The sequence below is a fragment of the Pelophylax lessonae genome, assembly GCF_965119305.1.
Source record: "Pelophylax lessonae genome assembly, chromosome: 1".
NCBI classification, from domain to species: Eukaryota; Metazoa; Chordata; class Amphibia; order Anura; family Ranidae; genus Pelophylax; species Pelophylax lessonae.
This window is the reverse complement of record NC_138768.1, coordinates 327,578,567-327,605,032: the sequence shown is the minus strand read 5'-3', so window position 1 is coordinate 327,605,032 and position 26,466 is coordinate 327,578,567. Positions and strand designations below refer to the sequence as shown.

Here is a 26,466-nt window from a genome sequence, read left to right as displayed (position 1 = left end):
ACCGATCAAAGCCACATTCGGCTCTGATCGGGTCTCCATGTAAAAAACCCGGAAGTGATGTCATGACATCACTTCCGGGTACTCGGCGACGAATTAAAAAAACTGACAGCATTCAAAACAGCCAAACTTGGCGTTTTAAATGCTTTTCAGTGCCGAGGAAGGGTTTGGGGTCTTTTAGACCCCCCAGATCCCTCCACAAGGTGTACCTTTGTAAAAAAATAAAATAAAAAAAAATTTTTTTTACATGTCTGAAAATATCGGCTGATATTGGCCGATACCAATATCCGATGATCAAAATATCGGTATCGGCATTAAAAAAACGGTCGATTACTAATTTAAACCCACAAGTACTTTTTTTTTTTTTTTTTTACCTCTACTATTCTTTTATACTAACTTTTATACTAACTTTTAAAATTTACAAATGCAGAAATTTAGAGTTTGGATAAAAGGTTTAGCCCTGGGAAACGCTTTATGAAAGATAAGAGGGACTTTGTTCCAAATCAGGGACAGTTGGGAGCTATGTTTTTGCTATGGGTATAATATAACCCCAGTAAAAATCTAGCATCCAGCACTTCCAATAACCTCTCAACATAAAGCATATATACACCAACCCCCAGTGCTCATTGGGACAGGTTAGCTACTGGGGGATGTGTACAACCCCATCCAGATGCCTTTGCAGCTTAAAACTACTACTAAACTGCCTATTTTTACTGCCCACTAATATGTTCCAGTACAGCCGGACAGGGCTGTACACTTGCCATGGCCATGATGCTTTGCTTCACAGCCACAATGATTTTAACTCAGGGTGCAGAGTTTGATAGGCAGTACCTCCTGTCATACTCACCCATAGAGTTTAATGGGGCCAAGTCGCAACCGTGTGTAATGCATCAATTGATCCGCAGGAGTGTGGAATTCTAGGGTTAAATGAGGCAGTGAGGAGGTGTTCTAACTCCTATAAACTGTGTATGTCACACTTCCAAACAGAACTACTAGAAAAGCAACCCTAACAAGGAAAACCTGTCTAAAAATAGGCATATAATCTGATATGACACAGTGATTGTTTTCCTGTAAATCCAGATTGTGCTAATGGGGGGTTTCAGCCAGAAGCTCTTGAGATGAGATTGCCAGTGGCAGTAATGGGTAAAATGATGCAACCACATCTCCTTCTTTGATGATGAGCAGATGCCTCTGCTGATAGTACAGCTTCCAGTGTTCATTCAGATAATTCAATTTCAAAGGTATTACCAGACAGCAGTTCCACTGTGGCAGTGGTAACTATTCTTTATTACTATCATTACTGTCCTCTCCAAAAAAAACTGCAGTGATCGCACCATTGTGTGAACGTTTTGCACGACCACTAGTACGTTTTTTGAATGGAGCATGAGAAGAAGGCAAAAGCTGATGACACACAGGCAACGCCTCCACTTTGATAGAAAATGGGTCAAAATCGCGTCAGAATCGCTGTTTGTTAAGCCCCCGTTCACACTGGGGCGACCTGTGAGGCGACCTGGTCGCCTCACAGGTCGCCGCAGGTTGCCTCCCATAGGGAAGCTGTGGACCCTTTCTGATAGGAGCGACACAAGTCGCTCCGACTCAGAAAAAGGGTCCGGAGCTTCTTTGGGGCGACCAGGAGGCGACCGCCATAGACTTCAATGTTACGAAGTCCGTGGAGGACCTCGGAGGTCGCGGTGCGAAGTAGCGTCGCCCCAGTGTGAATGGGGGCTTATATGGAATGGTTTGTTTGTTTATATGGAATGGTTTGTTTGTTTATATGGAATGGTTTGTTTGTTTAAGTGCCGGTTCAAACTAGGGCGACCTGTGAGGCGACCTGGTTGCCTCACAGGTCGCCGCAGGTCGCCTCCCATAGGGAAGCTGCGGACCCGTTCTAATAGGAGCGACACAAGTCGCTCCGACCTAGTAAAAGGGTCTGGAGCTTCTTTGGGGCGACCCGGAGGCAACCGCCATAGACTTAAATGTTATGAAGTCCGTGGCGGCCGCTCCGAGGTAGCGGCGCGCTGCTCGCACCGCGACCTCCGAGGTTGCGGTGCGAAGTAGCGTCGCTGCAGTGTGAACCGGCGCTTATATGGAATATGGAATGGTTTGTTTGTTTATATGGAATCTCTCCCACTATAACTAGACGCAAACACTAGCAATGAGAGCGACATCACGAAGTGATGTCGCTCTCATTGCTAGTGTTTACATCTGGATACAGAGGGAGCAATTCCATAGATCAATTCCACCAGTTCCATAGTGAACCCTACCACTGGTGACTTCTCTAGCAGAAGAACTGCTTATGCGTCATCATCCTTCGAGTGGCACTTAACTTTGTTTTAAAAAAAAATTATATTCAAATATGTAATCCTAACTCAGTCATACCCTTTTGTGGCTTCCACCAAATCTCCAAATCCCTTTCAGATACCTATCAGACTTTCTGTTAGAGGGTGGCTACATTCCTTTTTTTAATGGCCCCACAGTATGTAGAACATAGACATTCTCTCTGGCTCACTCCTAAGAAGGAGTAGGGACTAGGGGGCGATGGGATCTGTAGTGTGCATAGAACAGTGCATGTGACTGCAGCTAATACATACTGATTGCTCCAAACAAAGGGAAAAGGAGAGGTTCGGGAGCTCGCAGAGAAACAAAGAAAGAAAAGATATCATGAAAATAGATTACAGGGCCATAAATTAGTGGCTGTGCATGGATTATTTTTGGAGAATAGTGTCAGTTTTCGCATCATTGATTCAATTTTCTAACTGTATTGGAGTCAGATCGGCTTTTGTTTTCAACCATAGTAATAGGGAAATTTAGAGGAGCAGAATGGAACATTTTTCTGGAACAAAATTCCAACTGTAAATATGATTTTCATGAAAAAAATAGTACCTATTGTAATGAAATTGGTGTAAAATGTCTGGAATTCCATTAAAATAGCAAGCTTGAATGAAATATTAACAAGTTTAAAAATGAAATTATTTGACTCAAAGATATCAAGAAAGATAGTCCTGACCATCGATTTCTCTGCAAACGTTCAAACAAAAATCTGACCTTTATGATCATCTTTAGGCCTCATGCACACTGGGAGTTTGAATTTCTCCTCTAAACGCCTTTTACTCCTGGCAGGAAAAAGCTGCTTAAAAAACAAGTCCAAAGCTGCATATCGCACACGTCGTTGGGCATTAATAGATTCCATTGGCCAGAATACGAATTTATTCTGGCCATTGGAAGGAATGACCGCCCAAGTGCCACAAAACATCAAGCATTTCAGGCACACCAGACAAAGTTTATCTAATTTCTACGGTCAGGTTTAGAATTGAAAAAAAAAAAGACTTTAAGGGTCCACTCACACTAGCGCGACTTGTCGCGGTCTGTCGCTTGCCATTGAATAGTACAGGACCTGTTCTAATAGGAGCGACACAAGTTCGCTCCGACTTAGAAAAAGGGTCCTGTACTACTTTGGGGCGACCTGGAGGCGACTTGCATTGACTTCAATTATATGAAGTCGCGCCGCGACTTCACAGGTCGCCCCACAAAATCCTGTCGCGCCAGTCTGAATGGGCTGTAAGTGTCACTAAAACTACATCATAAAAAAACATCAATTAATGGTGTATTACATGCTGTTCATACTCTCCCAGTTCTGTATCCTGCAAAAATCTGGTTGATTCTGCTGCTCTCTATCTCCACCTTCTGTTCATATGCCCAATTACGCTTGGAATTTTGCAGCTGTAATGGCAACTCTGCACATGCTCAGTTTTCAGTGAGTTTCTATGCCAAGCATTTCCTCCCTATCACATCTGAGCAGCCATGTAACTATTACATGTGGGAGTATACATAGTGGTAAATGACAACCCACTCCCTCCCACCTCCTCCATGCCGACTAACCAGCCAAACACAGTGGGGGGCAGGATATTACATGTAGATTAATGGAGGCTTTGCCTCCCTCTTATTTTAAGACACAGGCTGGAGGGGCATGACACAGACTGTGACTGGCAGAAATCCTCAAACACCATGTTATTGCCAAAAAACAATAAAGATTTGATTTCAAATATATATTTTGTATGACATTTTAAAACAGTTTATTGATATATTGATTTATTTATTGTTTATTTTATTTTAAACCTATGACCAGCAGCAGAGGACTAGAAGCTCCTCCTGCTTATGTTTCCCTGGAGACAGGATAGGAGAGAGCTAGGTCATGTGACTGCTGTATATAGATTAGGAAAAAAGGTACTTAGATTTTTTTTTTATTAAAATAATTACAGTGCCATCATTCGCATACAGAAATAGAAGAGTTAATGCAAATTAAACTGCGAGTGTTTTTTCACTTTAAAGCAAAAAGTTACTTCATGTGAAAGCGCTACTAATATGTTTTTTTATATGTCTGTAAGCTCCCATCTGTACATAAACTGGAAAAATGTAACATCTATTATTAATATTCTATTAATATTCTATTGATTATAGGCTATTAATATTCTAAAATTCTTTTACATAAACAAGCATGTCATTTATCTTCAGAATTCTAAAATTATTTTACATAAACCAGCATGTCATTTATCTTAAGTGGCTTTTTAAATAAATATGTTTAATTTTCCAGTGGATTGGCTGTAAATGCAGCTTAGTATACCTGTCTATTTCTGTACCATCCACTGTGTATTTAGAGTTAATGATGTGTATCCAGCACTGAAGAGGTAAAATTTCTCTCCTGTTCCAATCTATTGTGCATGGCTGCTCCACTCACCCTGTGACCTCTCGCTTTCTCCTAGTTGGACATGCTGCTGTGCTGCTGACTCTTTCATTCCACCATGGGTATCTCCGGTAAATACATACCTGCCTCCACAGAGGAGCCAGCTCCCAATGGCAAAAATGAATCTCCAGTGGACACTAGCTCTCAGGAATCCATGAAACTCAAGAAGGAAATTTCCCTGTTGAATGGGGTTTGTCTTATTGTGGGCAATATGATTGGCTCTGGGATCTTTGTGTCACCCAAGGGTGTCCTTATGTATAGTGCTTCCTATGGCCTTTCGTTAGTCATCTGGGCGATTGGAGGAGTTTTTTCAATATTCGGTGCTTTATGTTATGCTGAACTAGGTACAACCATTACCAAATCAGGAGCAAGCTATGCCTATATTCTGGAGGCCTTTGGTGGCTTTATAGCCTTCATCAGACTGTGGACATCCCTCCTTATTATTGAGCCTACTAGTCAAGCTGTCATTGCCATCACATTTTCCAACTACATGGTGCAGCCCATCTTCCCATCCTGTGAATCGCCGTACTCTGCTAATAGGCTCCTCGCAGCGGTGTGCATTGGTAAGCCTGGTAGTTAAGAAAACAAAACATGAAAATTTTGATTGGTTTAAGCAAAAATTTTACTTTGGCTTATGTCAAAATTGACTTTTTAGTGTTGCTTATTTTGTAACGAAAAGGTCAAATGGTATTCTCCCTTGCTGTAAAAATCACTCTTTCAGTGTCTATTTATAAATGGTCTCACACAATTTTCACCTAAGGTTTATGTATATGTATCTAATGGTATCCAAGTGGAACATGTGTGAATCTTGAGCGGTAATAAAGCTTTGTTTTTTTAAAATAAAAAAAACGTGCTATACTTGCCTGCTCTGTGCAATAGTTTTGCACAGAGCAGCCCTGATCGTCTTCTTCTGGGGTCCACCGCCTGAGCTCCGGCCCCTCCTTTTCATCGGGGGGCCCCCAGGGAAAGCTGCTTTCCCTAGGGGCACCTGTGTGCGAGCTCGCTCCTGTGTCCTGCTGCTGCGTCCATTGACACAGACAGCGGGACTCAGCCCCGCCCCCTGCTCCTGTGTCACTGGATTTGATATAGTGGCTATGTACAGTGTACAGATAAGTTACTGATCACTGTATTAGTGTCACGGGTGATGCTAGTTAGCGTCAGTCTTAGTATAGCGTCAGGGTCCCATCACGTTTTTTTTCTAATAAAGTTTTAACCCCCTGATTGCCCCACCAGTTAACCTTTTCACTCCCTGTCACAGTGTCTGTGACTTTACTAGTGTCACAGTGTCACTAGTAAAGTGTACCGATCTATTTTTCTGATCACTGTATTAGTGTCACAGGTAACATCAGTTAGCGTCAGCGTCAGTTAGGGTCAAACCCAGATGGCATCTAATGTTAGCTCTTTGATTGCCAGTAACACTAACAAACACTATATACCTCCATTACTAGTATAGTGCCTGAACGGATCAATATCTTTGATCTGATCAGAACTATACTAGCGCCCCCAATAGTTTAGTGTTCCCAAGAACGTGGCGCTAGCAGGATCAACCCTGACACCCGCCAGTTCCTGCGTTTAGCCCCTCCGCCCAGCCCCCAAGAAGTGCAGTGTAAATAGACCACTGTCACTTCCAATACACAGCACACAAAACCGCAGTCAGGCAGGATCTTTGCTAGCACTAGCAGTTTTTTTTTTTTTTTTTTTTAGTAGAGATTCAAACAGTCCTCGACAACCAGGTGCTTTCTTACCTGTGATTCACATTAGGTACCTGTAAATTTAGTGGCCAAATGTCAAACGAAAGGTACTCTAGTGAAGAGGCCTACAGGATCCCGAGTATGACAGATGAGAGCAATGGGGAGTCCTCACTGTCAGAATCTGGCTCAGTATACGAACCTGTAGAGAGCAGCGGCACCCTGACAGATAGTTCTGATGACGGAGTAGTGGTCTTTGCTAAGATCAGGCATACCCGACCTCATTCTTCTGTTGCTGAGGTGCAACAACCACATGGTTCTCGTATGCAGCAGAGTGTCGGTACTAGAGCCGCTCAATCTTCTGGTGAGCACCAGCGGCCTAGTACATCCTGGTCGTAGACAAACCAGCACTGCAGTAACACTTGGTGACGTGGCGAGTCCCAGAAGTGCAGTTCAAGCTGGTGCCGTGGCTAGCACAAGTAGTGGCCCGATGCCACCAAGAAGTCGAACATAGGCCTGTAGAGCCCATAGTGCCCTTTCTGACGCGCTTTCAAGTCCTGATTGGCAGCCCACAGATTCTGCAGCGTCCATACTTCACCCATTCACTGGCCAGCTCTCATTTTCAAAACTTTATGACAAAAAGCAAGATCTGTAAAATACTCATCATGCCTCTCAGCAAATAGCTTGGAGTGTCTACTTTCCGAAAACAGGTCATTTGGGGGGTTTGTAAAGCAGCAGAATGTATTTTGGGGTGTCATTTCACATATATTCATGGGATGTGTGAGCAATATATCATTTAGGTGACAACTTTGAGTAAAAAAAAAAAAATTGTTTGCAATTTTCCCGAAACTTATGGCAAAATATTAAATATTCCATGGACTCAAAATGCCTATCAGCAAATAGCTTAGGATATCTTCTTTCCAAAAAGGGGTCATTTGGGGGGGGGGGGGGGTTTGTGCTATCTTGACATATTATGGCCTCAGAAACTGTGATAGGTAGTGAGGAGTGAAATAAGCAATTTACGCCCCTAGAAAGCCTGAAGGCGGTGATTGGTTTTCAGGGTCCTGTACGCGGCTAGACTGCCAAAAAGTCTCACACATGTGGTATCCCCATACTCAGGAGAAGCAGCAGAATGAATTTTGGGGTGTAATTCCATATATACCCATGGCATATGTGAGCAATATCTAATTTCAATAATAACTTTGTGTAACATTTATTTATTTTTTGTCATTTTTCAATCACTTGAGACAAAAAAAATGAAATGGGCAATGAGCAAAATATCATTTAAAGCGGAGTTCCGGCCTCAAAAATGACTTTGGGCCATCCGCTTGCTGACATTTACCTGAAAAAGAAATGGATAATGACGATTTGTTTTTTCTTTACTTGTTATTGAAGAAAATATACTGACCTTTCTTCCACTTCCTCCTTCTGCGGCCGCGGTCCGCGCCGTCAATTCCTGCTTGCATTGACTCCTGGGAGCTGAACATCATCGCTCCCAGGAATCAATGCGCCTGCACCGGCCCCGCTCGTCACTTCCTGTGCAGGCTCGTCATTCCCTGTAAAACCGCTTCTGGGCATGCACAGAAGCTGTGCAGGGATGACGCTCCTGCCCCGGAAGTGACGGCGGGGCCGGTGCAGTGCATTGTTGGACCGAAGAGGACATGGAAGAGGACACCGAATAGGACGCGCTGGCTTCAGCTGCCCACACCTGAGATAGCATCGCTGGACAAGACATTTTCAAGGTAAGTATTTCTTCTAAAAAGGTAAGTGCAACCTGGGACAGTTCAGAGGCTATCCATTATGAAATGTACTAGCCCTGACTGTCCTGGGGGTATTTTTATTGAAAAATAGTTTCCAAAGCCGGAACTCCGCTTTAAGTGACCACTTTTTTAAAAAATAAACAATTTTGTCATTTTCACAAAACTTGTAGCAAAATATAAAGTATTCTATGGACTCAACATGCCTCTCAGCAAATTTCTTGAGGTGTCTACTTTCCAAAAAGGGGATTTCGGGGGGGGGGGGGGGGTGTGTGGGGGTTGTACTGCCCTAACATTTAACACCTCAAGCAGTCATAAACTAAAAGTTGCATGAATTCAAATAAATGTACCATAGTTTGTAGACACTAACTTTTGCCCAAACCGATAAATATACGCTTTTTTATTTATTTTTTTTACCCAAGACATGTGGCTGAATTCATTTTGGCCTAAATGTATGACAAAAATTTAGTTTATTGGATTTATTTAACAACAAAAAGTAGAAAATATTATATATATATTTTTAAAATTTTTGTTTATATCACAAAAAAATAGAAATCCCAGTAGGGATCAATTACCACCAAAAGAAAGCTTCATTTGTGGGGAAAAAAAGACGCAAATCTCCTTGAGGTACAGCGTTGTATGACTGCACAATTACGAGTTAAAGCAGTGCAGTGCCAAATTGCAAAAAGTGCTCTGGTCAGGAAGGGGGTAAAACCTTCCGGAGCTAAAGTGGTTAAAAAGGAAAGGTCATTTCTAATAACATTCAATTACAATATGACTTGTATACACTATATTCATATTTTTTTTCATTTGCTAATTTTTTTTCTCCCACAAAAATTGAGTTACCCTTTAAATAAGAACATGTTTTCTAGTACAGAGTATGTATTCAATTTATCACACTTGGCTTTCTTTATTCTGTAATAAAGGTTTTTTGTTTTGCAGTAACTACCTTACAGCATTCTATGTATTAGTTTTAGTAGAATTATTTGTATTTCTCTTTAAAAAAAAAAAATGTGAATCACAGCCAACAACAGAGTAAACTTTTGAGTACCTAAATGATTAGAAATGTTAGAATGTCAATGGCTGGGAACCAGTGAAGACAGAAATATGGGAGCTCTATCATTCATATCATTCGTATAGTGGCTTTACTACCTAGTGAGTCTCTTACATGAAACAAGTATGCAGGATGGGCAGTTAGACATGTCAGATTTCACTGTTTATTTTAGATCATCGACCCTCTAGAATCTTAACCTTTCTCAACCAGGGTCCCTTGAGAAGTTGGTAGGGGTTCCTTGAGCAGTGAATCGTTCCTGCTTCTCAGATAAAGTGATTGTAAACGATCATCTTGTAAAACAACCCTTTTTTATTGGCGATCCCATTCCCTTTGTTCTCAGCTGCATAATAGCTGGGGGAGGAGAAGCAGGAACACACTGAGCTTCCTAGGCTGTGCAGCAGGGGCGTGTCAGGACAAGTCTGATCATTGGAGGAGAGCACACTGAGGTCCTAGCATAGCTAGAGAGCTGACCACGGTGTGCTCTCCTGCTTAGTGTGGTCAGTTTTAATAGGAAAGCAAGGGGACTTGCAGGAACACCAGGGATTTCACACAAAGGAAGAATTACAAAGCGAACAGGATACTTTCTTATAAAAACACATGGTACAGAAGGCACATATAGGGAATATGAAGTGTAACAAACGCTTGAGGTAACCACGGACATCAATAGCTATTTGTAAAGGGGAGATTCTTTCCAATGACCACAAATGTAAGGGGTATTTATTTTTCCCAATGACTATCATGCTGTTGTACCATGAGCTGTAGATCTAGTTATTTTTAACAGGGGTTCCCTGAGCCCATAAAGTTTTTTTTTTTTAAGGCTGAGAAAGACTGCACAAGATTGTGCCACCTGAATCGGCATGCCATTTCTAGAGCCTGTACTTGTACAAACAACTAGGCAGTGGCAGTTTTCATATTTTTTATACCATACGGTTCACTTTTATTTGCCAACCCAACTGACAGTGATGGTTGATTGATTTTATTAATTTAGTCAATCGGAAGCAAGTAGGTGATTTGCAGAGAATGGTTGCGGACACTGAATGGTTGGTAAGGTGGATGAATCTGGCAGCAGCATTAGTGATGGACTGAAGGGGGATAGCCTGTGTAGAGGTAGGCCTATGGGGAGGGAGTTGTGATAGTCAAGGTGGAGATAACATGGGAGTTAGTAAATTGCTTGATTTATGTCAATGTAATTAAATAAAAACCCCAGTTCAAGGTACAAGATTCACTGGTAATGGCTTAGTTGGGATCACTTGGGAGCACTTAAAGTGGTTCTAAACCTTCTTTGAAAACAGTCATACTTACCTGCTCTGTTCAATAGTTTTGCACAGAGCTGCCTGAACCTCCTCTTCTGGGATCCCCTGCCAGAGCTCCTGACTCCTCCTCTTCAGCGAGTGTCCCTATGCGGGCACTCCTGCGGGCTCGATCCTGAGCCACGCTGCCTGCATCCATAGACATAGACAGTGCGGCATGGCCACTACCCTTCTCCCTCCTCACAGGATTATATTTAACAGCAGCGGGAGCTAGGGATGCACCGAATATTCGGCGGCCGAACATTATTCGGCCGAAAATAGAAAAAATAGCACTTTCGGTGTTCGGCCGAATAAGTCAAAAGGCCGAATAATTTTGTGCCGAACAATAGGGCTGAACGATAGTCGATATGATATCGACTATCGTTCTGTGGCCGTAGGCGATATTCATATCGCCGCAGGGGGAAGGGACTCGGAGGAGGACAGGAGGACTCACAGACTTCCGTGAAGCCGGGACACTTCAGCGGTGAGCATACATACATTACTCACTCGTGCACTGCAGCCCGCCACACACATTCAGTGAGTCTTACTCTCCTCCCTAGTTTTTTCAATGGCACATTCAGAGAGCCAATCACGCCGTGATTAGCTGCACAGCGAACCAATCACGCGTGTCTGCACACCTGATTGGTTCCGCTGTGCCGCTACTCACGGCGTGATTGGCTTCCTGAATGTGCCATTGAAAAAACTAGGGAGGAGAGTAAGACTCACTGAATGTGTGGGGCGGGCTGCAGTGCACGAGTGAGTAATGTATGTATGCGGCTGTGCTCCTTTCCAGGCTCCTACTAGTCCACCTCCAGCCTCCTACTACCACCACTATGAGAGACTGTCTGTCACGGTATAATCTGATCGAGTCCACACTGACACTGACTGACTGTCACTGAGTAATTGATGTTACCATATTAACCCTGACCTGCCCAGTGCCCTGTATCTGCAATTAAAATTTACAAGGCTGCCTGCATGCTTCCTGATTTCCATTCCCAGCATCCTTCCCAATCCCTACAGTGTCACTAACATTAACCCTATGGTACAAGGCTGCAGTGTGCACTGAATCCCATTCCCTACAGTAACATTTAGGGAGAGAGAGACATGAGAGGACAAGAGAGAGAGAGAGAGACACACACGAGAGGACAAGAGAGAGGACAAAAAATTGGCAAAATAAATAAATGGAAAAAATGCGAAACACCGCATTCGGTATTCGGCCTTCGGCCAAGCATTTCATTATTATTCGGCTTCGGCCAAGAATTTCATTTCGGTGCATCCCTAGCGGGAGCCATTTGCTGCCTTCCTGTCCTCGGAGGTGGTAGAGAGTGGAGAGAGCCGCTGCTCTCAGGCACAGCGCTGGATCAAGATTGGGCTTCAGTAAGGTTAGGGGGGCTTGGGGACCTGGTCACAGAATTTTTTTTTTTTTGTTTTACCTTAATGCATAGAGTACATTAAAAGGTAACTCTACTTGCGTGAGGAAAAAAATAGCAAATAAAGAAAAAATAATATATCGTATACAAGTCATATTGTAATTGAATGTTATTTAAAATGGCCTTTACTTTTCAATCTGTAGCTCTGTAATTTTCTGAAAATGCAATGCAATATGGCTACCTGGAGTTGTTCTGTGCACAGAATGTGTACTGACCACACCCCAGAAACATAATTTCCTGCTTGTGTGATTGGCTCACTGATTTTCCCAGAAGTCTGCACTAAGATACAAGTCAGATTTCAGGCATCCCCTGCAACAAAAATGTATTTTTTGGTGAGAGAATCCCAATCGGAACACAACTAAAGGGATACAGACTCAGCAATTTTCCTCACTAGTGCTCTGCAGGTGCACAGGTGATTGATAATTATGAAACCACTCCCATTAGACTCACTTTCCCACATGGGCACAGAGAAACACACAGGGATTTCTTCAGAATAACAAAAGATAGGAATCTGCATCAAAGTTTTTTTATAATCCTTAATGTAGAGAGATCACCCAGAGGGGGAATGTTTTTGTTTTTTCTCAATAAAAGTGGAGCTACACTTAAAAGTAAAAAAAACCTTAAGCCTGTAGAACCACTTTAAGACACTGGTGCTGAACTTTCCATTTGGTAATTTAACCCACCACAACCAGCATCCACTGAAAGCTGCAGTATCAGCTTTTTGGGTACAGAGCATTTTACATAACATTTAATGCATTAGGGCAATTCTGCACCGAACTAAACTCAAAATATTAAGAACATTTTTATACTAAAACAATGATCTTTTAGCTATAATCTACTTTCAATGCGCACTGTATTTCAGTTGTATATACTGTATTTTGTAAAATGTTGAGTGTCATTTATACTGTATAGTAAAACTTTCATACAAGTTTGAATCAAGTAACTAACTTTATGGAGCAGATTAGATCTTTCTACATTTAAAGTAGAACTACAGGCAAAACTTTTTTTTTTTTTTTAATTTTGTACAGAGTAAGGGAGGGTTATAAACCCTGTCAGATTTTTTTCCGCTATATATGTCCCATTGCAGAGATTTGCCTTCACTTCCTGTCCCATAGCTAAACAGGAAGTGAGAGGAAATCCCTGCAAATTAACCCCTTTAATACCGCCCATAGCACATTTACTGCCGCAGGCTGCTTCTCCTGTGCGAACTGACGTAGCCCTACGTCGGTCACGCGCGTGGTGCTGGGGGGCGAGCCCCCACTAGGCAGCGGTGATGCCGATGCACAGGGCCGGCGGCCTCGATCGCTCCCCGCTGAGAGAGGACGGTCATCTGTTGTAAACACAGCAGACTGTTGTTCTCGATGAAATGATCAGAGAGCGCCTGTGATCCTTCTATATAGGAATACAGGTCTCTGTGGTCATTTCACAAGCCCAACTCCCATACAGTTAGAAAACACTCCCCTAGGCTCACACTTAACCCTTTGATCACCCCTAGGTTAACCCCTTCCCTGTCAATGTCATTATTACAGTAACTGCATATTTTTAGCACTGATTACTGTAGTAATGTCACTGGTACCCCAAAAAGTGTCAAATGTCAGTTCGGTGTCTGATCTGTCCGCCGCAATGTCGCAGTCCTGCTAAAAATTGCAGATTACCGCCATGACTAGTAAAAAAAATTAAAATAAAAATGACAAATCTTTTCCCCTAGTTTGTAGACGCGCAAACCAATCAAAATACGTTTATTGCGATATTTTTGGTTAAAAAAAAAATAAAAAAATGTAGCAAAATACAAATTGGCCTAAAAGAATGAAAAATTTAGATTTTTCCTTTTTTTTTTTTTTTTTTTTTTTTTTTTGTGAGGGGGGAATGTTATATAGCAAAATGTGAAAAAAATATATATATATATATATTAATATGTGTGTGTGTGTGTGTGTGTGTGTGTAATTTTTTTTTTAATAGCGCAAAAAATAAAAATCACACAGGTGATCAAATACCACCAAAAGAAAGCTCTATTTGTGGGGAAATCATCAATTTTTATTTGGGTACAGCATTGCACGACCGTGCTATTTTCCGTTAAAGTAACGCAGTGCCGAATCGCAAAAAATGGCCTGGTCATTAAGGGGGCAAATCCTTCCGGTCCAGAAGTGGTTAAGGCAATTCCTTGGGGCCCCCAGGTCACCAGAACTAGTGTCCCCAGTGGAAGATTTTCCTCTGTTACTTTTCTGGGGACAACCCAAAATTTGGCTTTTTACTTCCAATGATAATGTTAAACAGGACAAATAGAGAGGGGGAATCTCCCTAATGGGGGCACAGACAGCAATAAAAAACTGACAGGTGTTCTGGTCTTTCTCCACTCTATCCAAAACCAAATTGCCTTTCAGTTATACTTTAATCTTATTACCAGAGCCCACAGCTTACAAAGCACATTGAGTGCTTTGAGATTTGGCTAGACCATTGTATTTGTCAGATTGGCAGAGTGCGTGGTGTTCCCCACAGGTCATGTGTTTGATCATGTGAGTGACCCATACAGAAGTGAAACTATACGTGGACACCATTGCTGGGGTTTGATGCTAGGAAACACGCATTCTTTCTTTATTGCTCTCATAGTATTTTACTTGTACAGATATTCCTGTTCTATTTAGTGTTCTTCCCTTACTTCTGTTTTCCTGTCTGTCTCATGTTCTTCCCTTATTATTGTCTTTTGAAAATCTCTGTTCCCCGGATTGTTTTGGACAGGATGTGGGTTGAAAGTCGTGCACAAGGAAGTGCTAAAGGATCTTCTGCTGACAGCAGCAGCACAGTCCCATGACCACTGCGTACAATACATCCCTCAGTGCTGTCACTTATCTGCCAGGTCACAGGCCACAAAAAGAGACCTTTTCAGCAGGAGCTGCAGTACAGTTTCTATACAGAAAACCTAGTGTAGGTTCACCCTGAGGGTGGGTTTGAAATCGTGCGAGTTCAGCTGAACATGTGCGATTTCAAACTGGCATTTTCAGTCCGACTTTGTGTGAAATCCCTGGTGTTCCTGCCAGTCTCTTCTTTACTCATTAAAAACTGACCACACTTCGGGGGGGGCGATTTCACAGACATGCACAGATGTCTATTGAAATCGTCCCCCGAAGTCGCCAAAAGTAGTGCAGAAATGACTTTTGGGAATCAGTGCAGTGCCGCAAAGTCGGCGTCACACTGATTCGGGCGGTGACATTGCCGGCAATTGGCTCCGATTTGACATGTGTTTTGATATGTCGAATCAGCCCAATGTGAACATGGGCTAAAGGTCTTAAAGTGATTGTAAATGACCACCTTGGAAAACAACCTATTCAGTTTAAAATAGAAATGAAAGGCTTAACAATGTTGTATAGATAAAAAAACATTTTTTTTTTAAGTGATTACATTTCCTCTGTTCTTAGCTGCATAAGAGCTGGGGGAGGAGAAACAGCAGAACACTAATCTTCCCAGTGAATGATTGATCATTGGAGTCTGATCATTGGAGGATAGCAGGCTGAGTTCCCAGTATAGCTAGAGAACTGCCCACAGTGTGTTCTCCTGCTTAGTGTGGTCAGTTTTTAATAGGAAAGAAGAGGGACTGGCAGGAACACCAGGGATTTCGCACAAAGGAAGCAATACAAAGAGAACAGGATACTTTTTCATACAAGTACATGGTACAGCAGTCCCATATCAGGAATATGAAGTGTTGGGGTAACAAACTCTTTAACTCAGCTAATGTTCATGGAAGCTGGCTAACAATAAAACATACATTCACACTCTTTACAGTGTAAGGACAAGTCTGATCATTGGAGGAGAGCACGCGGAGTTCCCAGAGTAGCTAGAGAGCGGACTACGATGTGCTCTCCTGCTTAGTGTGGTCAGTTTTTAATAGTATAGAAGAGAGACTGGCAGGAACACCAGGGATTTCACACAAAGGAAGCAATACAAAGAGAACAGGATACTTTCTCATACAAGTATATGGTACAGCAGGCACATATCAGGGATATAAAGTGTTGGGGTAACCTCAGCTAATGTCCATGAAAGCTGGCTAGCAATAAAACACACATTCACACTCATTACTGTGGAAATTTTGGATTTTAGAAACTGAAGCCTATAAGATTTTCGTGTAATTATATTAGGTTGGATCAACCTTATTTTTATATTGGTGTCTGCAAAAATACCATCCACAGCCATAAAATGATGAATATTTACCCTTGTAGAGATATTTTCCTGCAGACAATTGATTTATTGTTCAGTGGGTGGTGGCTTATAGGCATAATACTTTGTCAATGAATGTGGAATAATTGTTGTGCAATCCGTTAGATTGGTGAAATATTGTCATGCCTAAACATCCTATCTATGGTTCATACTTGGGGAATACAGTGAACAGCTAAATTGGATTTTTATCATTTTTAAATACTTACATAGTTAGGTTAAAGACAAATGCCCCTCGAGCATCAAGAAAAAAATATAGTATCCTTTTTTATTTTATATTTGTAATCTGTATTATTGGTAACTTGTGTTCTAGCAGCCATTCCTAACCAGGGTTCCTGAGATGTTGATAGTGGTTCCTGGTAGGGATAGACCGATATGTTTTTTTCTGGGCCCATACCGATATTTTGGTCACAATGTATCGGTATCGGCCGTTATGGGCCAATTTTTTTGTACAATTAAAGTTTTGAAAAATAAAAGGCAATTTTTGACATAAATCTGGTACTGAACATGCTAATTTTTGTTTAATGCTTAATGGCTGGCTTGCTGGCACCCTGTGGTGGGTGGCTGGCTGGCTAGCACCCTGTGGTGGATGGCTGGCTGTCTGGCACATTGTGGTGGGTGGCTGGCACCCTGTGGTAGGTGGCTGGCTGGCACAGGGGCTGTGGGTGGGTGGTTGGCTGGTACAGGGCCTGTGGGTGGCTGGCTGGTACAGTGCCTGTGGCTGGCTGGTACAGGGCCTGTGGGTGGCTGGCTGGTACAGTGCCTGTGGCTGGCTGGTACAGGGCCTGTGGGTGGCTGGCTGTCTGGCACCCTGTCTGTGGTGGGTTGCTGGCTGTCTGGCACCCTGTGGTGGGTTGCTGGCTGTCTGGCACCCTGTGGTGGGTGGCTGGCTATCTGGTACCCTGTGGTGGGTGGCTGGCTGGCACCCTGTGGTGGGTGGCTGGCTGGCACAGGGGCTGTGGGTGGCTGGCAGGTACAGGGCCTGTAGGTGGCTGGCTGGTACAGTGCCTGTGGCTGACTGGTACAGGGCCTGTGGGTTGCTGGCTGGTACAGTGCCTGTGGCTGGCTGGTACATGGCCTGTGGATGTGGGTGGCTGGCTGGCACCGGGCTGCTGAGGGTAGGTGTATGGCTGTGATACACTCCCGCGAGACTAGTCCTGACTCCAGATGAGGCTGTCCAAGGTAAGGGAGGCGGCCTAAGAAGGCAGAATGACGTTGCAAAAATATCGTCAATATCGGCCAGTTCCAGGGCCGATACCGATATATCGGGGAAAGTGCATATTGGCCACCGATATATCGGCCTTGCCGATAATCGGCCTAACCCTAGTTCCTGGAGCTGATTGATCTCCCATTTGATGGTGCCTGCATAGTTCCTGCACTAAAACTCTTGGCATAGCCAGCCGCAGATCATCACTGTTTTTTTTTTTTTTGTTTTTTTTTTTCCTGGCTGGAAGGGTGGCATTCTGATGACCACATTAGGAGATCCATTCTTCCCAGTAAGCACTAGTGTAATGTCCATTATTTCCCACTGACCCCCCCCCCCACCAATGAACTGGTTTTAGCAGGGTTCCCAGATAGCTGAAAAATATTTCATGTGTTCCTCTGGGGTAAAAAGGTTTAGAAAGGTTGGGTTTTATTATTATTATTATTATTATTATTATTATTATTATTATACGGAATGTATAGAACACCAACAGTTATAGCTTTATTTGCCATATATATTTAATAGTATATCCAAAGGCAAAAAAAAATGTTTTTTTTCCGGTTGAGTTGTTAAAGCAGACCTTGCAGTAAATTGCAAGGCCTACTTTTAATGTTTGTACCTCCTCCCCCTGTAAAAGTCACTTGTTCTATGTATTTGAAAAGGTATCGTGTAAAGAAAAAGTAGAATTTTTACTTCTTTCCTAGATGCATAGCCGAGAGTGACATCACACTTCTTCCATCAAGATCCTGGGGAATACAGAGCAGGCCAAATTTCCCGATAAAATGCTCTTTATTATCTTTACATAAGATTTGGCCTTCTCTGCATTCTTCAGGAATCTTTCTGGATAGATGGTGATGTCAGGGTAAGTAAGCTAAGTAAAAATGTAATGCTTTTTATTTAGAGGTACATTTTTCTAACAGGGGGGCATTGGACATTATTATGGACCCTGCATATTAAGGGTTAGAACCCCTTCAGTTTTCTTGGTCTACATTTTTGCTGGGTAGATTTACATTCCTTAGTTGTCCTAGTGACCATCACCAACTGGACAGAAAATGATGGAAAACCCAAAATGTTACTGCTGTAACTAAACAGGAGTAGGGAGGAGGTCCATGTCTCTTCCATGTCTTTTTTTCTCTTCCCTCTTGTCTTTTCCTTTACCTTCTTTTCCTTTTCAAAACAAGACAGTTTGCTTTCCTTTTTTTGTGATTTTGTGATCTATGGTTATCCAGAAGGTAACCAAGAGTTTTATATTGGACTTACACTGTCTAACATTAGCCGATCCCTTCTTGTGTCTGGATTTCATATACTGTGTTATAGTGTATAATTCACTATGTGTATTGTCTTGTAGACCTAGAAACTGCCTTTTTCCTGGTTAAATAAAATATGGAGCTGTAAGATTTCCCTACTGTATTGGAAACTGAAATAAAATTCTCTTTAGATAAATGTCAAGTATTTTTTATCATTTGATATTAACTAATATGGTAGAATTAAATATTATTATGAGATTTTTAGATGATATATCCGTGCAGGAATGATAATGAAATACTAATCATGTTAAAAATATAAATTTCTTTACCTTTTGTTCTGCATTGTGTAAGATTTGTAAAAGGTTGATCTGCTGTTGCATTCTTCTACAGTAAATTGTTTTCTTGTACCTTCTAGCACTTCTCACCTTTGTGAACTGTGCCTATGTAAAATGGGGCACCCGTGTCCAAGATGTGTTCACTTATGCCAAAGTCTTGGCTCTGATTGCAGTCATCATCGCAGGAATTGTAAAGCTCGCTCAAGGTGAGGTACTGGGGGAAACAGAGGAAGAGTTATTACAAAAAGCAAATGATGTAATGTGTTGGAGAAATACCATGCTTGGGAAATTCAAAAAATGTTATGGGATAGCAGACAGGACTCCTACACACAGTTAGTAATACATTATAATACTGAGACGCCACACAACATCACGTTGGAAAATTTTTAAGGCCGCGGCCGTTTATTATTTGTTTACTCAAACAAACTGATAAAAGATTTCAACAACAATATAACATATAAAACACTGGAAACAACCAGGTCACTACGACCCAGGTTGTAATAATAAATAAATTCAACTTTAAATAAAATTATCCAATAGCAAATTCAGATATCACATAAAACGTATACATCGTCCCCCTTTGCATAACACAAAGGTGACCCTACAAATAATACTGGCTGCGACAAGGGGAACTTTGAGCGGGAAGAAGGGGAACAAGCCTATGGAATGGCAGGAAGGAGTTAGCTTAAAATTGACTTACCAATCAGATTTTAACCAAAAACTTAAAATTAATACACAACAGACATTTTGGCTTGGAAATAAAAAAGGCCGAGGCCGTTTATTACTGGTTTTCAAAAATATCAATAGATAACCAACCAAATATAAATACATAAAAAACCGCAACCCAGTCATAAACAACTCGCGTTGAATACATAAATAATCATCAATCATTTAAACATTATCCACCAACCATAATATAAACAAATGATAGTTTCAAAAAACTATTGGATGGACACCTTAAAGACCACAACATACAGGGGTATACAATGTACGGTTAAAAGCAAACACACACACACATCATAGGTTGAACTGGATGGACTGATGTCTTTTTTCAGCCTCACTAACTATGTAACTATGTAACTATGTCCCCCTCTGCAAAGCAGAGGTGACCTAACCACATAATAATTGTGGCCGCGACAAACCAAAGGGGAGGGAGGGAGGGGAACGCTTGGATGAGGGATTAAAAAAGGACTGAGCCTTTCACCTTAGGCTGTCTATATAAATAGCCCCCCAAAGCCAGTTCTGGCGGGCTAAAAGAGCAGGAATGCACCCATTTGCTCTTAAAATAGTGGTACCACAAAATCTCCCCAGATACTGGTGCAGAACTGCCTGGATACCTAAAAAGGCAGTATTTTTGAGCGGGAAGAGTGCCCAAGGAGAATCCAGGGGTCAAAAGTTTATTACTTCAAGTCATAGAAATACTAATAAAATGGCTGCCATTACCCTTAAAACCTATATATTTCATACCTATAAAAACCAATGTAACTGCTCCCTTCCGCCATCCCATACAAAAGTGGGGGCTATAGTAGCCCCCCTTTTACATATTCTCCCTAGATACAAGAATAATTTTAAGCGGGAAAGGCAAGCCGTTTAACCACTTGCCTACTGTGCACTTAAACACCCTTCCCATCCAGGCCAATTTTCAGCTTTCAGCGCTGTCACACTTTGACTGACAATTGCGCGGTCATGCTACACTGTACCCATATGAAATTTTTATCATTTTTTTTCACACAAATAGAGCTTTCTTTTGGTGGTATTTAATCATCTCTGGGTTTTTATTTTTTACAAAAAAAAAAGAATAAAGACAGAAAATTTTGAAAAAAAAAAAAGTTTTTCTTATTTTCTGCGAGTAAATTTTTCTCCTTCACTGATGTGAGCTGATGAGGCGGCACTGATGGGCACTGATAGGCTGCACTGATGGGCACTGATGAGGTGGCACTTATGGGCACTGATGAGGAGGTACTAATATGCCGCAATGATGAGCACTGATAGGCGGCACTGATAGGCGGCACTGATAGGCGGCACTGATAGGCGGCACTGATAGGCGGCACTGAGAGGTGGCACTGCTGGGCACTGAGAGGTGGCACTGCTGGGCACTGAGAGGTGGCACTGCTGGGCACTGAGAGGCGGCACTGACGGGCGACACTGATGGGCACTGAGAGGCGGCACTGATGGGCACTGGCGGATGGCACTGATGGACACTGACGGGTGGCACTGATGAGCACTGATGGGCAGCACCATCAGTTCCCACACTCAGTGCCCATAGTGCTGCCAGTCAGTGCTCATCAGTGCCTAGATGAGCAGGCACTGATGGGCACTGACTGGCAGCACTATGGGCACTGATTGTGGGCATTGATGGGGGACACTGATGGCGGGCACTGTGGGCACTGTTGGGGGCATTTTGTATGTTTTTTTACCTTTTTAGTAATCAGGGCACTGGTGATCAGTGCCCTGATTACATGTCCCTGTGTCCCCGGTGGCTAACGGCTCCCCCTCCTTCCTCACACTGCAGGCTCCGTGTGAGGAAGGAGCGCCGGCGATGAGAGATGATCTCATATGTTTACATATGAGATCATCTCTCATTGGATGGTCCGATCACGTGGTGAATGGCCGCTGTGATTGGCCATTCACCACGATCTGTGATCGGCTGTGTCCAAGGGACACGGCCGACACAGATTCTCCCCGATGCGCGCTCGCGGGAGCGCGCGGGGGGCGTGTCACTGGCCTTCCGAAAATTTGAGTCCGCGCTGCAGCCGTATATAGGCTGTAGCGCGGATGGGAACAAGTTAAACTCAGGTCAGAAGGTCAACTGACCTTTCCCCAGCAACAGCCTTACCTCATCCTGTACTGCTCAACCCAAACCTAATACCTTAATTATCCCTGTCACTATCCCATTAGGAAAAGGGGGCACAAATTGATGCCCCTTTTCCTTTCATTTCAAAATCAAGATCAATCAAAAATCACTTTATTGATAATATAAAGGGTTATTTTTAATATAAAGGGTTATTTATTTATTTTTATTTTATCAAAAACCCTGCTGATGGTTCAGTGTGGACCACAGAGGGTTCTCTTCACAGCTCCACTATTTTGTGTAATGTAAACCTTTCCTAAGTGTAATATGGGGGACGACCATTGCTGCTCTTCTTCTGAAAAAGTTAGATACCTAGCTGTTATGATGAACATCTGCGTTCAATTCCATGTAAGCCATTGTCTTGGAAAAAGTGTGCAAATCAGAAAAGTCAGATTTAAGTCAGAAGTCCTCAATACAGGCCTCAGAGGTTCTCCATACAGAATTGATAGTCAACATGACAGCCAAGAAAGTAGCATTTACAGTACAGAAAGTGAGCATTGGCAACTTCCATGTTTCTCTCAGGTAAGGTTTCCTTGAAACCCAAACAATTTAGTTGGAGTTCTTTGGCCTGCAGTAAAGTGGAGGTCAAAGTATAACAAGAATCCATATTTTTCATTTGTGGTGGTAAAGACATCTGAGAGACAGTCCCTACACATAGCTCACAACGGTCCCTCATTTGGAGGGCCTGCCCCTCTTTTAAGATCAAACCCCTCTGTCCCTTGTACAGTCTCAATTGCCCCTCTTTTTGGTCTGATGTGTACATATTTATACAAAATGTCCTATTTTGCTACTAAAAGTGTTATGCTGCACTTAAAGTTCTGTCTCTGTATAACTGCATTTGTTATCTTGGGTGAAAATATTAATAAGGTTTTTCCCTAAATTTTCACATTTCGTCTATTATTAATATGCCTGTTGATACTTTTGCTACAAATTTGGTCACATCCAGTTTATAATGTGTAAAAATGCATCACAACAAATTGATAAGCATTAAATGTACTAAAAAAAAAAAAAAAAAGGCACCAAACGCCTTAGATATTATTGTTCTTTAATTATCTGAGGTTCCTTTTTACATGGGAGGCCTGATCAGATTTACCTGTGGATTTTATCAGAAGCTCAGGCTCCATTCACACCTGAGCGTAACGTTTTCATTCATTTTTTTTTTGGCTTTTTTTCAGGTGTTTTTTGCAGGTGTTTGGAGGCAGTCATTGGCATCTAACGAAAAACGCTTGTAATCTGCCAAAAAAAGAAGCTCATGTACTTTTTTGAGCTTCAGGCATTTTGTTTCAGGCAACAGAACGCTCATATGTGAACAGGGGTCATTGAAATGAATGGGATTTTGCCTATTGGGCGTTTTGAGACTCAGAGATGAGCGTTTTACGAGCTGAAATACTCTCAGCTGTGAACAGGGCCCCAGTGTTAGTCTGTGGGTTGTAAACAGATGTGTATCTGATTACCTCCAACTCTGTCTAGGACCACAAAAAAACAGAAAAGAATTTTGTCTTTTTCTGTTTTTGGCCCAAAATGTGACATATTGGAGGTAAAAGGATGCAAATGGACATGTCTGTTTACATGCACCCATCTATAGACCTAACATGGGTCTAGTTTCAGGCTGAATGAAAGTAGAATTCATTTTTTTTTTTTTTTTTTGTAAATTTTAAAAATACAGTGGATATAAAAAGTGTACACACCCCTGTTAACATGTCAAGTTTCTGTGATGTTAAAAAAAATGAGACAAAGATAAATCATTTCAAAACCTGAAATGTGACCTATAAACTATACAACTTAGTTGAACAACAAACTGAAATCTTTTAGGTGGAGGGAAGTAAAAATAAAAAAAATAAAATTAGAAGTGTGCACACCCTTAAACTAATACTTTGTTGAAGCAACTTCTGATTTTATTACAGCACTCTCTTTTCAAAAACACTCCAAATTTGTCAGATTGCGAGGGCATCTCCTGTGCACAGCCCTCTTCAGATCACCCCACAGATTTGCAATCAGATTCAGGTCTGGGCTCTGGCTGGGCCATTCCAAAACTTTAATCTTCTGCTAGTGAAGCCATTCCTTTGTTGATTTGGATGTATGCTTTGAGTCACTGTCATGCTCAAAGATGAAGTTCCTCTTCACGTTCAGCTTTCTAGCATAAGCCTGAAGGTTTTGTCCCAATATTAACTGGTATTTGGAATTGTTCATAATTCCCTCATCTTTGACTAAACAGCCACCAAAGGATGATGCTGCCACCACCATGCTTCACTGTGGGTATGGTGTTCTTTTGGTGATGTGCAGTGTTGTTTTTGCGCCAAACATATCTTTTGGATTTATGGCAAAAAGTTAAATCTTGGTTTCATCAGACCATAACACATTTTCCCACAGGCTTTTGAGAGACTTGTTTTTGCAAAATTTAGCCAGGCTTGGATGTTTATCTTTGTAAGAAAAGGCTTCCCTCTTGCCACTATACCCCATAGTCCAGACATATGAAGAATATGAGATATTGTTGTTACATGTACCACAAAGCCAGTTCTTGCGAGATTTTCCTGCAGCTCCATTAATGTTGCTGTAGGCTTCTTGACAGACTCCCTGACCAGTTTTCACAAGGGATGTCAAGTTCTTGGTAATGTCACTCTCTTCTGCCATTTTTTCTCCACTTATGATGACTGTCTTCACTGTGTTCCATGATATATCTGATGCCTTGGAAATTATGTTGTACTCTTCTGGCTGATACCTTTTAACAATGAGATCCCTCTGATGCTGTGGAAGCTCTCTGCGGACCATGGCTTTTGCTGTAGGATGCCACTAAGAAAATGTCAGGAAAGACCTACTAGAACAGCTGAATTTTATTTGGGGTTAATCAGAGGCACTTTAAATGATGGCAGGTGTGTTTATTCCTATTTAACATGAGTTTGAATGTGATTGCTGAATACCGCTACATCCCCAGTTATAAGAGGATGTACGCACTTATGCAACCACATTATTTTAGTTCTTTATTTATACTCCCCCCACCCTTCCCCCTCCTTCAAAAGATTTCAATATGTTTTTCAATTGAGTTGTACAGTTTATAGGTCACATTAAAAGTGGAAAAAGTTCTGAAATTATTGCTCGGTGTCTTTTTTTTTTTTTTTTCATCACAGAAACCTGACATTTTAACAGGGGTGTGTAGACTTTTTACATCCACTGTATGTCTACCAAGCTCTGCAATAATGTAACTTTGTACTGTGGTAATTCAGATACCACCTCTGCTTGTATTCGTTTCCACAATTTTCTCTGCCCATCAGATCCTGTAAAGTGCTTAGTACATATGGGTAAAGGGGGAGCATTGACTCTTTCACCTTCTTCATGCTAAGCAGGGTGCGAAGTGGCCCATTGTAAGATTCTAGTGATGTCACGTGAGGCTGAAGGAAAGTACCTTGCCAAAATGCCGCACATAATATTCAGCAATTGTAATGCTACAGCAAGCTGTCAGAAATGTTAGACATGCAACAGGAGATGTGCAGAGACTGCAAATATGCTACAGGAATTTCTCAGAACTTGCTTTATGAGACTGGAGACACATTACATGAAACTTTCTATTATAGTTCCTTTACAAATCAACTGTTGTACATCTGTGCTTCTTGCAGCCCAGTTAAAAAAAAGAGAAAATGGACAGGTAGGTAGGCAGTGTTAAAGAAAAAGATCCAACCATTAACTACTAGAAGCCACTCTAAAAATATTTTTCTTTTACTGGCTTAAAGTAGATCTATAGGCAAAAACCTTTTTTTTTCATTTTGGATAGTGAGAATCAGACCCCTGTCAGAATTTTTTTGGCACATCTGTGTCCCATTGCAGAGATTTCACTTCACTTGCTGTCCCATAGCCAAACGGGAAGTAAAAAGGAAATCCCTAAAGGGGATCATTGGGACCCCTAGGTCACCAGAACTAGTGTCCCCATTAAAAGATTTCCCCTCTACTACTTTTCTGGGGACAACCCAAAATGTGGCATTTTCTTTTGCTTTCACTTTAAATGATCTTAGTAAACAGGACCAATAGAGAGGGTAAATCTCCTTAACGGAGACACAGACAGCAATAAAAACTGACAGGTGTTCTAATCCTTTTCCACTCTATCCAAAAATGTAAAAAAAGTTTTGCCTTTAGTTATACTTTGAATATGCATCAAAACAGACCGCTTGTCTGCCTGTACCCAGAGGGCTGCACAGGAAGTGTCAAAGAGCCCCAAGCAGCCCCCCAGGCCATAGGTTGGGAACTAGGGTTGTAGAAGCTTAGCTATGGTGTAAGCATGGGATATGCAAACTGTGGCCCTCCAGCTGTTGCAAAACTACAAGTCCCATCATGCCTCTGCCCCTGGGTGTCATTCTTGTGGCTGTCGGAGTCTTGCTATGCCTCATGGGACTTGCAGTTCTGCAACATCTGGAGGGCCACAGTTTGCATATCCATGGCACTGCCTTGAATAGGCAAAGTACAAACCCGATTCCAAAAAAGTTGGGACACTGTACAAATTGTGAATAAAAACAGAATGCAATGATGTGGAAGTTTCAAATTTTCAATATTTTATTCAGAATACACCATAGATGACATATCAAATGTTTAAACTGAGAAAATGTATCATTTTAAGGGAAAAATAAATTGATTTTAAATTTTATGGCCTCAACACATCTCAAAAAAGTTGGGACAAGCCA

At 41.9% G+C, this 26,466-nt stretch overlaps 1 protein-coding gene across 1 annotated transcript in view; it reads left to right on the top strand.

The window, feature by feature from the left end:
* Window positions 1–26,466, top strand: part of SLC7A7 (solute carrier family 7 member 7) — a 75,311-nt gene that overhangs the window by 23,059 nt on the left and 25,786 nt on the right. Inside the window, exons 2-3 of the mRNA XM_082243267.1 lie at window positions 4,758–5,301; window positions 19,029–19,154. Of these exons, the coding sequence (XP_082099393.1) occupies window positions 4,797–5,301; window positions 19,029–19,154 (631 nt within the window). The 5' untranslated portion in view covers window positions 4,758–4,796. The remainder of the gene's footprint in view (window positions 1–4,757; window positions 5,302–19,028; window positions 19,155–26,466) is intronic.